This window comes from Stomoxys calcitrans, chromosome 1 (assembly GCF_963082655.1).
Source record: "Stomoxys calcitrans chromosome 1, idStoCalc2.1, whole genome shotgun sequence".
Taxonomy (NCBI): domain Eukaryota; kingdom Metazoa; phylum Arthropoda; class Insecta; order Diptera; family Muscidae; genus Stomoxys; species Stomoxys calcitrans.
In genome coordinates, this window is record NC_081552.1 from 33,395,381 (window position 1) to 33,408,763 (window position 13,383).

General features: G+C 37.9%; 2 protein-coding genes across 3 annotated transcripts in view; one reads left to right on the forward strand and one right to left on the reverse strand.

Moving 5' to 3' along the window:
* Positions 1-13,383, reverse strand: part of LOC106093809 (venom dipeptidyl peptidase 4) — a 638,446-nt gene that overhangs the window by 561,776 nt on the left and 63,287 nt on the right. The gene's annotated exons all lie outside the window — the stretch shown is intronic.
* The window catches only part of LOC106094998 (venom protease), a 48,661-nt gene continuing 44,452 nt past the window's right edge, over positions 9,175-13,383 (forward strand). The window contains exon 1 of the mRNA XM_059360851.1: positions 9,175-10,242. Within this exon, the coding sequence (XP_059216834.1) occupies positions 9,845-10,242 (398 nt within the window). The 5' untranslated portion in view covers positions 9,175-9,844. The remainder of the gene's footprint in view (positions 10,243-13,383) is intronic.

Consider the following 13,383-nt stretch of genomic DNA (forward strand, 5'->3'; position numbering starts at 1 on the left):
TACTCTGAACCATTTGTGGTTCCCTACATCATGCATGGTTTGCTTTCCTCGTACCTTAGAGACATATAACCAAAAATATTCTCCATTTTGTTCAGTTGAGCAAATTCCACCACCTTCAAAACACATTTTTTTTCTTTTGTAACACATTTGTTTCATTCTTAAGATCTCTTGGTTTGCCATCTCTCAAGAAATCTATGTTACCATCACCAAGGTGCAGCCACGGAAATTGGCATTGCAATTTCCTTGGCATTTTGCATCGCCAAATGTTGACTTATCTTCTATTATAACAAAATTGTTTTTGCTTTCCAACAAACAAACGAAAAAAATATTTCAATGACTTGCCAGGTGACAAATGCAAACAAAAAACATGTATTTCTGCTAAAGCTCTGGCTTTTTGTTTCCAAAAACGAAACCATCAGTTGGCCTTTTTGCCTTTTGTATGTCACTGGGAAAAATGGTTGCACCTTAAAGACATTGAAAGTTGAAAACTTTTTACTAATTTTTCGCTAATGATTTCAGTTGTTTTTTCTTGAGTGGACACTAATTGTTCAATGCAATTTGGGTGAAATCCCTTTGTCATCGTTCAAGAAGATTTAAGTGAGTTAGGCGAGTTCCTTGAATTGTACAATCATTGTAACACTTATTTTATGGGGACTTTAATTTATTGTTTGTGGTAGTTTTTTTATAATTTAAGTTTTTTTACTGGAAAAGAAGATGAAATACGAGGGTTGTTGGAGAAAGTTTTGAGCAAATGTATATTAAAATTAAACATTTATAACGAAGGTTATACAAATTAATTATACGATTTTTTTTTTTTTTTTTTTTTTTGTAATATTCCAAATGTACAGAGCGAGTACTTTATGTTTCCTTTTGCGCATGGTGAAAGTAAAGTGGTTCTTCCAAAGAAAAAAAAAACATAATAATTTGCATATTAGGGATCTTCTTTTGTTCTTTTTGTTTTTTTGAAAGGAATGAACAAAATATAAGTAAACCGCATGAGAAAGTATAATCTTATCCCAAAATAAGAAAAAAATAATTTCTGTTTTCGAAAAAAAGAACGGATTTTGAACATATTGTTGCCAAGTTTTTAGCTCGACTAAAAACGCATATTTTTGGCTTTATTCCCATCCTTGTGTGCACATCCTCCTACTGGTCGTATGAGTTATTTTAATTTTCAATGATTTGCTTATAATATACACAAACGAATTGATTATGTCACAAAGGAGAACGAAAATATGGTGTCCTGGCTCCCTTTTTCATATGAAATAAAAGGTGGTTATGTGTGCATCTGAATGGAAACTTTATTTCATGTTTAAGTTAAAAATTGGGAAATATTGGTATTTTGAAGGCAAGATGTTTTTAAACAAAGATGTCTTTATATTGTATGAGGAAAAATCTCGATCAACACGACAAGATTTGTAGTCAATGCATTTTCTAAGACATTATGAATTCAGTATTTTATTGTACATATAGATGGCGGTAGTAGTATGAAAATAAATATTTTAGTAAAATGTGACAACCTTTTAAAACATCTTACATATAAAGTTGAATTTGTGTTTGTCGGTTTGTTTGTTTGTTCCGCATAGACTCAAAAGGGCTGAACCGATTACCTTGAAATTTTCACAGATTGTGTAGGTTGGTTTGGAAGAAAACATAGGCTATATAATTTTTTGATATCAGGAGGGGGGGCAGACCCTCCCCTTACCCCAAAAGTACTACCCAAATATAAAAGTGGACCGATGGGGACTATATGGGATTCAAATGAAAGGTATTAAAGAGTAGAGTACGAATTTCATAAACAAAGTTGGGTCCAAGTACCTGGGGGGCCGCCACAGCCTCAAAACCCCTTAAAATAGGTTTATTTGACGAGTAGATTACGAATATGGTAACATAAGGGGCGGGCACTCCACCGTTACCCCAAAAACACCACCCAAAATCAAAAGTGGACCGACAAGGAAAATATGGGTATCAAATGAAAATTATGCGGGAGTAGATAACGAATCTGGCATACAAATTCATGTCGAAGTATAAGGGGTTACCCCACCCCCACAAAAACGCCCAAAATGGGCACATTAGCCAATCACGGATATATGTGAATCGGTTAGTTTGTTCCGCATAAACGGCAGAACCGATTTTCCGAAATTTTCGCATATTGTGTAGGTTGGTCTGGAAGGAAACATAGGCTATATAATTTTTTCGGTATCGAAAGGGGGACGGACCCTCCCCCTTTTGCCAAAAACACAACCCAAAATCAAAAGTGGACCGATCGGAACAATATAGGTATCAAATGAAAGGTATTGAAGAGAAGAATACTATGGCATTGAAATTTGAGTCTAAGTACCCATCGGGCCGCCCCAACCGCAAAACTCCCCCAAACAGACATATTGGATGTTCATTTCAATATGTGGCTGAAATGAAAGATATTTGGGAGTAGATTTTGAATCTGCCATACAAAATCAGATCGAAGTATAGGTCACGGCACCCCTCCATCACGCCATTAGACCCATTATGACTATGTGATACTTGGCTGAAACGATTTTCTTAAAATTTTCAGATATTGTGGGTTTGTCTCGAAGGAAACATTGGCTATATAATTTTTATACCCACCACCGAAGGATGGGGGTATATTCATTTTGTCATTCCGTTTGCAACACATCGAAATATCCATTTCCGACCCTATAAAGTATGTATATTCTTGATCAGCGTAAAAATCTAAGACGGTCTAGACATGTCCGTCCGTCTGTCCGTCTGTCTGTTGAAATCACGCTACAGTCTTTAAAAATTGAGATATTGAGCTGAAACTTTGCACAGATTCTTTTTTTTGTCCATAAGCAGGTTGAGTTCGAAGATGGGCTATATCGGACTATATCTTGATATAGCCCCCATATAACCGATCCGCCCATTTAGGGTCTTAGGCCCATAAAAGCCACATTTATTATCCGATTTTGCTGAAATTTTGGGCAGTGAGTTGTGTTAGGCCCTTCGACATCCTTCGTCAATTTGGCTCAGATCGGTCTAGATTTGGATATAGCTGCCATATAGACCGATCCTCCGATTTAGGGTCTAAGGCCCATAAAAGCCACATTTATTATCCGATTTTGCTGAAATTCGGGACAGTGAATTGTGTTAGCACCATCGACATCCTTCGCCAATTTGGCCCAGATCGGTCTAGATTTGGATATAGCTGCCATATAGACCGATCCTCCGATTTAGGGTCTTAGGCCTACAAAAGCCACATTTATTATCCGATTTTGCTAAATTCGGGACAGTGAATTGTGTTAGGACCATCGACATCCTTCGCCAATTGGCCCAGATCGGTCTAGATTTGGATAAAGCTGCCATATAGACCGATATCTAGGTTTTAGGTTTTGGGGCCATAAAAAACGCATTTATTGTCCGATGTCGGTGAAATTTGAGACAGTGAGTTAAGTTAGGTTCTTCAACTTCTTTCTTCAATTTTGCTCGGATCGGTCCAGATTTGAATATAGCTGCCATAAAGACCGATCTCTCAATTTAAGGTTTTGGGCCCATAAAAGAGGCATTTATTGTCCGATTTCACTGAAATTTGACACAGTGACTTATGATAGGCTTTCGACATCCGTGCCGAATATGGTTCAGATTAGTATTTGGTCCAAATCGGTCCAATAACTGATATGGGGCATAAGGTATGAAAGTTTCACCGAATTTTGATGAAAGGTGGTTTATATATATATACCCGAGGTGGTGGGTATCCAAAGTTCGGCCCGGCCGAACTAAACGCCTTTTCCTTGTTTGCTTTTGAATGCTGTGCTTATCGACTGGGATCTGATATTTCGTATGGAAACTATCGATTAACAAACTGACTTTCTATCCATGACCTACAGGAACTTACGATTCCACACAAGATTAGAGAAATGCCCTCCAGAATGAAACTGTGGTTCTCCCGGGATATTCGTTCGGCTATTCACGAGAGAAATATGTCACATCGCAGGTGGAGACATTTCAGGACGCCTGCGGTACATGATGCCTTTCGCTCAGCAAGAGACCACGTCAATAAGTTGATTAAGATAGCCAAGAAAAACTACTATTACAGACCCTTTTCTTCTGCAATAGGCTCCAAGAGAATTTGGAAGGTTTTTTGAGACATAGGGATTGGGGAAGATACTAATAGATGTTCAACATGGACATCAATGAGGTTAATGATGCCTTTGTTAATGTCCCACAGATCCCAGTTGATCCCAATTTCTATGGCTTCAATATCTCCCCCTCTCTCGATGACGACTCTGGTTTTGGCTACAGCTGTGTTGGTCCCGCCGATGTCTTGAGTGTGTCGCGACTGTAAATTCTAACGCTGTTGAATCTGATGGCATTGATCCTAGATTTGTAAGACTCTTTCTTCCACTTTTTATTCCTCATGTAACCTATGATTTCAATAGGATTTTCACCATTAGCATAGAAGCATGTCACGGTCATACCACTGCCTAAAAATTCCAAGGAATATAGACCAATTGCGATTTATTGTTACTTGTCACAGATCTTTGAGAAATTGCTGTATTTTCAAACGTCGTCTTTTGTCAACGAGAACTCTTTGTTATATGTAAGACAGTCCGGGTTTCGTCCTAACCAAAGCTGCATAATTGCCTTGGCAGAGGTCACTGAGAGGATCAGGGTCAATTTGGAGAGTGACAAGATACATTTCCTTGTTCTTCTTGACCTTTCTAAGGCATTTGACACTGTGGATCAGTCCTTGTTATGTGATAAGGTGAGACATCTTTAAAATTTTTCTTCTACGTCTGTTCGTCTTATTTTGTCGTACCTGTCACACCGCATTCATTCCGTCAGTTAAAGGTCTTCTTTATCGTCACCTCTGCTTGTTTTAAAACGTGTTCCTAAGGGATCAATTCTGGGTCCTCTTCTCTTTTCATTGTACAGTAACGACTCGGCGAGTCAATTGTCTTATTGTGAGGTGCATATGTACGCTGGCGATGTACAGATATATATCGGCAGTCGGAGGGATGAGATTGCTGAAAACATACGTCTGCTTAGTCATGATCTGTCAAGAATCAGCACGTGAGCGAAAGCCAATGGTTACTATTGTACTGTTTGTAACTACTCGAAATATTCGTCTGAGACCCCATAAAGTATATATATTCTTGATCGTCGTGACATTTTATGTCGATCTAGCCATGTCCGTCCGTCTGTCTGTCCGTCCGTCCGTCTGTCTGTCGAAAGCACGCTAACTTCCGTAGGAGTAAAGCTAGCCGCTTGAAATTTTGCACAAATACTTCTTATTAGTGTAGGTCGGTTGGTATTGTAAATGGGCCATATCGGTCCATGTTTTGATATAGCTGCCATATAAACCGATCTTGGGTCTTAACTTCTTGAACCTCTAGAGCGCGCAATTCTTATCCGATTTAAATGAAATTTTGCACGACGTGTTTTGTTATGATATCCAACAACTGTGCCAAGTATGGTTTAAATCGGTCCATAATCTAATATAGCTGCCATATAAACCGATCTGGGGTCTTGACTTCTTGAGCCTCTAGAGTGCGCAGTTCTTACCCGATTGGCATGAAATTTTGCACGACGTGTTTTGTTGTGATATCCAATAACTGTGCCATGTATGGTTCAAATCAGTCCATAACCTGATATAGCTGCCATATAAACCGATCTTGGGTCTTGACTTCTTGACTTCTTGAGCCTCTAGAGTGCGCAATTCCTATCCGATTAGAATGAAATTTTGTACGACGTGTTTTGTTATGATATCCAACAACTGTGCCAAGTATGGTTCAAATCGGTCCATAACCTGATATAGCTGCCATATAAACCGATCTTGGGCCTTGGCTTCTTGAGCCTCTAGAGTGCGCAATTCTTATCCGTTTGGAATGAAATTCTACACGACATGTTTTTTTATGATATCCAACAAGTGTGCCAAGTATGGTTCATAAACTGATATAGCTGTCATATAAACAGATCTGGGGACTTGACTTCTTGAGCTTCTAGAGGGCGCAATTCCTATCTGATTTGGCTGAAATTTTGCATGACGTTTTTTATTTTTTCTTTCAACAACTGTGTCAAATAAGGTTTAAATCGGTTCATAACCTGATATAGCTGCCATATAAACCGATCTGGGATCTTGACTTCTTGAGCCTCTAGAGGTCGCAATTATTATCCGATTTGCCTGAAATTTTGTACGATGGATACTCTCTTGACCATCAACATACGTGTTTATTATGGTCTGAATCTGTTTATAGCCCGATACAGCTCCCATATAAATCGTTCTCTCTATTTTACTTCTTGAGCCCCCAAAGGGCGCAATTCATACTCAAATTGGCTGACATTCTACACAGGTCTCCAACATATAATTTAATTGTGGTCTAAACCGGATCATAACTTTATATCGCTCTAATAGCAGAGCAAATCTTTTCTTATATCACTTTTTGCCTAAGAAGAGATGTGGGGAAAAGAACTCGACAAATGCGCTCCATGGTGGAGGGTATATAAGATTCGGCCCGGCCGAACTTAGCGCGCTTTTACTTGTTTCTTTTAAATTCAAATCTCAAAAGCCACAAATGTTCGCTTTTTCCCTGTTTATTTGCTTATATATGTATATGTGTATGTATATGCATGTATGTATACGTATATATGTATGTGTAGCTATAGATTCTTAGTTTTAAGTCTTTACTATGTACAATTGTTGGAGAAATTACTCGTACTTTAATTAAACAATTTTAAATTCTTGTTGTGCGGGTGTAAATAAATAAATTACAAATTAACAAACAAGGTACCAAAAAGTACCAATTGCGGTACTAAACGTACCATTTTTCCCACTTCCGGAACTATTTGTGGGAAATTTTTGTCACCACATCTTATTTTCTTGAGATGCTCTTTAATTTGAGCCCAATTTGTTCGCACTGGGTAAAAGGTAAACAGTTCGTACTTTTTAGCACCTAAACGTGCGAATATCACAAAACCGCGCCTACAACCCAAGATCCACATTCGAGCCAAATTTCATGACTCTAGCTTTAGCAGTTTGGGCTGGGCGTTGATCAGTCAATCACGCACCTCTTTTATACATAGAGCTAAAATTTCATCAAAATCGGACAAGCGTCAGGCGTAATGGGTTAAGGTTTGTCTTTAAAACTATTTATTGAAATTTTTCTACAGAAAAAATTTTAGGAAAATGTTGTTTGCATAATAAAAAGACTTTGAAAATGTTTATGCACAATTTAAATTTTGGTTTTAAAAAATAAACTCGAGGTTAGGTTATCTTTCGCTGAACGTTTGGCCTTCATAAGAAAATATTATGCTGAGATATTAAAATTTCATCAAAAAGTCATTAGAATTTTTTTTTTTACTAAGAATTTTATAACAATTTTGTCCTTAAGAAAAATAAATTGAAGGCGGTCCTGGCCTCAGCAAAATGTTGTCTTTGTAGAATATTATAAATATAAAAATTTGTCATTATAAAAAATTTTAATGAAATTTTTGTTTAGAATATATTTAATTTTATATTTTTCTTTAGACAAAGTCATTTTGGGGGCCTGGCTACGTCCCTGACTCCCATATAAGCCGATCTCCCGATTTGACTTCTTGAACCCCTGGAAGCCGCAATTTTTGTCCGATTTGTAGTGTTCTGTTAAGACTTCCAACAACTGTGCCTATTACAGTCCAAATCGGCCTCTAACCTGATATATTGGGTTGCCCAAAACGTACTTGCGGATTTTTCATATCGTCGGCGTTAACAATTTTTTTCACAGCTTGTGACTCTGTAATTGCATTCTTTCTTCTGTCAGTTATCAGCTGTTACTTTTAGCTTGCTTTAGAAAAAAAGTGTAAAAAAAGTATATTTGATTAAAGTTCATTCTAAGTTTTATTAAAAATGCATTTACTTTCTTTTAAAAAATCCGCAATTACTTTTTGGGCAACCCAATAGTTTCCATATAAACCGATCTCCCGATTTGACTTCTTGAGCCCTTGCAAGTCGCAATTTTTGTCCGATTTGGCTGAAATTTTGCATGCGGTGTTCTGTTATGACTTCCAACAACTGTGCCAACTACGGTCTAAATTCTCCCATATAAGCCGGTCTCTCGATTATCCTTGTTCGGTTCCTAAAAACTTTAATTTTTTGCTGGTTTGACAGAAGTTTGGTATATATGCCCTTGAACTAAATTTATTTTGTATAAATTTTTAGCAGAATCCATGGTGGTGGTTTCCCAAGATTCGGCCCGGCCGAACTTAGCACTTTCCCAAGATTCGAACTTTGCACTTTCTCTCAGTGTAATCCACCACACCAACTAACAAGTTATGACGGTGTTTACTAAATGACAACACTAATAAATTTTAAGCAAAAAAATAAACCAAAAAAAAAAAAAAAATAAAAGAAACAGAACAAAACGGCACTAAAGAAAAGAACACCAACCAACAATACCTCGACAACGACAACAGAGACTAAGATGGGACTTGCTACCAACAACAGCAGCGTATTTACATTTTAGCAACGTCTTAAGAAAGCAACGCATGCGCAAACGCAACGCATAAGCCCATAAGGCGTTGCTGAGCTGTCACGTTATACACTGATACACCCTGCACACCTGAGAAGACAATACTCAGGCTAAATCACCTGTTGACAGCCAAAGACGACGCATAAGGCATACAAAAGGCGTAAACATGTCGAAGCATTCAATATTTATTTTCCCAAGCAGAAACTCAAACAAGCCAAGGAGAATAACAACAAACAAGAATCAGAATCAGAACCATCAAGAATGCCCGTGACTTTCTTTTCCAAGCTGAGTAGCAGTGAGAGAGAGGTCTGGTGTGAAGACTAGGGAAATGTAAACACATTCGCATTTGTATGGGCAATAAGACACAGGGCAGCTTTGCAGGACAGACTTATGGGACTTGCATAGCCTTGGAAGCGCCAATGTTTTGGGCTGAACAAGTGCAGAAGTATCGGTGTACGTTCAATTACCGAGCAAACGTGCGTATGAAGCCTGGCTTAAGCGTCAAAGTCAACGTTTACCATACCATCAAAGGCGTTCATAGCGGTTCATAAAGCCACTGATCTTCATAATCATGATCTGCGCGGCGATGGCAGCGACGACGCCAATGGCCAACAACCACACCATGCCAGCCAATGTTGTCTTAACCAAAATCCATTTAACTTTTAGTCATAAACGAGACTTTCGCGTGAACGGTAGATAATACCGCTCAGTCAGTGTCCCAACGAAAAAGTTCTTAAACGAAATTTCTTTTTTTCGATTCTTAGCTTTCGAACACTGCATATGGTGCTCAAAAAAACCAATAATCAATAAACGAAGAAAAATCACGGGTGGCTAGCGTCAAATTCTTAACATATGCTAAGGGCATAAATTAAGCCCCATAAAGCAACAACAACTATAATCGATAAATAAAAAAATCGAAAAAGCCAATTGGGCTACCCCAAACGATAAATGGAGCAGAACGAAGCAAAGAAATTTGAATAAGATAAGAAAACGCCTTAAAAACAAAAATATCCAAAAAAAGAAAATAAAAATTAAAGCCTTGACAAAATCAACAAAAACCTTTTCATTCTCCGAAAAAAGTGGTACTCCCTAAGCTACATAAATAATTAACTGTGATTTTTTCCCTTCCAACTGCCCAAAACTCGGTGAACGTGACACATTTTTAAAGCAAAATCCAACACTTTACGCTTATTTACCCACAATTCTGTGTTTTCTGTGACATTGCCACTTGAAAAGACCCATACCGATCAACTTCAGCTTCAACGTAGTGCTGGGTTGAGGTGTTGCATGCCACACTACCAGCATATGAAATTTGTTTTTCCTGCTCAGTCTTAAGCATTTAATCTCTAAGCCATCACAAAATGGCCAGTTTCAAACAAATTGTGCAATTTCTAATAGTTTCCTGTATAGCTGTAACAATTTTGCCCACAATTACCAGCACTTCACCATCTCCATCCTCGCTGGAGGCGTCTTCAGCCAGCATTGTATTAAGACCGGGCAAATATCATCATCAACAGGCCACACAGCCTCATCATCTGCCGCATAGTAATCAAAAGCCTGTAAAGAAATCATATCAAAGCTCTGCCAAGGGTCTTAATATGATGTCGGCCATATCGACACGACAAAATCCTATTAAAAATTGGCTAGGAGCTTTCAACCGCAATCATACAGGACCCCCTATGCCAGGTGGATTTGGTGCTGCTCCAGCAGCCAGTGTAAATGTGGCCAATGATGCTGTTCCACACACATGTTCATGCAGGTAAATATATAATTAGAAGAGAAGTTGAGATTATGTTTTTGGGAAAACTACTAAAACTGGGCCTAGGGAATAACTGTAAAAAAAAAAACTGTGCAAAGTTCGGACGGGCCGAATCTTGTATACCCTCCACCATCGATCGCATTTGTCCTTGGCGCTCAAGAAGTAATATCGGGAGATCTTTTTATGTATTGGAGGTATATCAGGTAATGAATCGATTTGGGCCATACTTGGCACAGCTGTTGGAAGTCAAAGCAAATTTCATGCTAAATTTTAACCAAATCGGATAATAATTGCGCTCCCTAGAGCGATCAGAGATCGGTTCATATGAAGCTATATCCATTTATGAACCGATTTTTAATATATTTTGCATAATTGTTGAATGTCATACAAAATTTCTGATCCAAATCGGATAAGAATAATGCCGTCTAGAGGCTCAAGAAGTCAAAACCCAAAATCCAGCAAAAATAAAAGCTTCTGGGAACCGCACAAGAATCATCGAGAGACCGGTTTACATGGGAGCTATATCAGGTCATAGACTGATTTAGACCCTATTTGGCACAGTTGTTGGAAGTCGTGACAGACCACCGCATGCAAAATTTCAGCCAAATCGGACAAAAATTGCATCGTGTAGGGACTTATATGGAGGCTATATCAGGTTAGAGACGGATTTGGACCGTACTTGGCAAAGTTGTTGAAAATCATAACAAAACACTTCGTGTCCAATTTCAGCCAAACGCAAAAAGTGTACTGTACTTGGCATAGTTGTTGGAAGTCATAATAGAACACCACAAGCAAAATTTCAGCCAAATCGAAGAAAATTGCTGCTTGTAAGGGCTCAAGAAGTCAATTGGGGAGATCAGTTTATATAGCGGTATAAACCGACCGTACTTGATACAGTTGTTAAAAGTCTTAACCGAACACTACATACAAAATTTCAGCCCAATCGGACAAAAATAGCGGCTTCCAGTAGCTCAAGAAGTCAAATCGTTAGATCGGTTTGTATGGGACCTATATCAGGTTATATACCGATTTGGACCATACTTGGCACAGTTGTTGGAAGTTACAACAGAACCCTACATGCAAAATTGCTGCCAAATCAGACAAAAATTGCGGCTTCAAGGGGCTCAAGAAGTCTAATCGGGTGATTGGTTTATATGGCAGCTATATCCGGTTATAGACCGATTTGAACCACGCTTGGCACAGTGGTTGAAAGTCATAACAAAACACTACATGCTCAATTTCAGCCAAATCGGACAAAAATTGCGTCATGTAAGGGCGCAAGAAATCAAATCGGGAGATCGATTAATAGGGAAGCTATATTGGATATATATTTGGACCGTACTTGGCACAATTATTGAAAGTCATAACAGAACTCCATATGCAAAATTTCAGCCATATCAGACAGAACTTGCGGCCTTGAGCCTTTACTCAAGAAATCAAATCGGGAGATCTGTTTATATAGAAGCTATTTCTAAATCTGAACATACCTGCAAAATTTCAAGCGGATAGCTTTACGTGTTCGACCGCTATCGTGATTTCGACAGACGGACGGACATGGCTAGATCGACTCAGAACGTCGAGACGATCAAGAATATACAAAATATATATGAACCAATTCGGACCATACATGCCACAGTAGAAGTCATTGTGTAAAATTTCAGTCAAATCGGACAAGAATTGCGCCCTATTGGGACTCAAGAAGTAATATAGGATGATCGGTTTCTTTGAAAGCTATGTCAGATTATAGACCAATTTTGACCATATTTGGCACGCATGTTAAAGGTCATAGAAGAAGTCGTTGTGCAAAATTTCCATTAGATCGGATAAGAATTGCGCCCCTTGTAAGCTCAAGAATTAAATTGGGAGATCATTTTATATTGGAGGTATATCAGGTTATGAACCGATTTATACTTGGCATAGCTGTTGGTAGTCAAAACAACAAACTTAAAATTTCATCCATATCGGATAATAATTGTGCTCTCTAGAGTCTCAAGGAGTCAAGATCCGAGATCGGTTCTGCCATATGCAATTTACCATAGTTTGCATAATTGTTGGAAGTCATACAAAATTTTAACCAAATCGGATAAGAATTATGCCGTTTGGAGGCTCAAGAAATCAAGATCCAAGATCGGTTTATATGGCAGCTATAACAAAACTTGAACCGATATGGCCCATTTACAATCTCGACCGACCTACATTAATAACGTTTAGCTTTACTTTTTCGAACGTTAGCGTGCTTTCCATAGGCAGACAGGTTCAAAGACGGACGGAAATGGCTAGACCGTCTTAAAACATCATGGCGGACCAAAATTATGGGTACAAGAGCCTTAAAATGTCATATCCGACGAAAGATATATATGGGAGCTATATGTAAAACTGAACCGATTTTGATAAAATTATACACACATGTTGGAACATTAAATAGAACGTCTTGTACAAAATTTTGTAAAGATCGGCTAAAATTATGTCTACTACGGCCTAAAAATGTCATATCGGATGAAACATATATATGGGAGCTATATGTAAAACTGAACCGATTTTGATAAAAATTATGCAGACATATTGGAACATTAAATAGAACGTCTTGTACAAAATTTTGTAAAGATCGGCTAAAATTATGTCTACTACGGCCTAAAAATGTCATATCGGATGAAACATATATATGGGAACTATATGTAAAACTGAACCGATTTTGATAAAAATAATGCACACATGTTGGAACGTTAAATAGAACGTCTTGAGAAAAATTCTGTAAAGATCGGCTAAAATTATGTCTACTACGGCCTAAAAATGTCATATCGGATGAAACATATATATGGGAACTATATGTAAAACTGAACCGATTTTGATAAAAATTATGCAGACATATTGGAACATTAAATAGAACGTCTTGTACAAAATTTTGTAAAGATCGGCTAAAATTATGTCTACTACGGCCTAAAAATGTCATATCGGATGAAACATATATATGGGAACTATATGTAAAACTGAACCGATTTTGATAAAAATAATGCACACATGTTGGAACGTTAAATAGAACGTCTTGAGCAAAATTCTGTAAAGATCGGCTAAAATTATGTCTACTACGGCCTAAAAATGTCATATCGGATGAAACATATATATGGGAACTATATGTAAAAC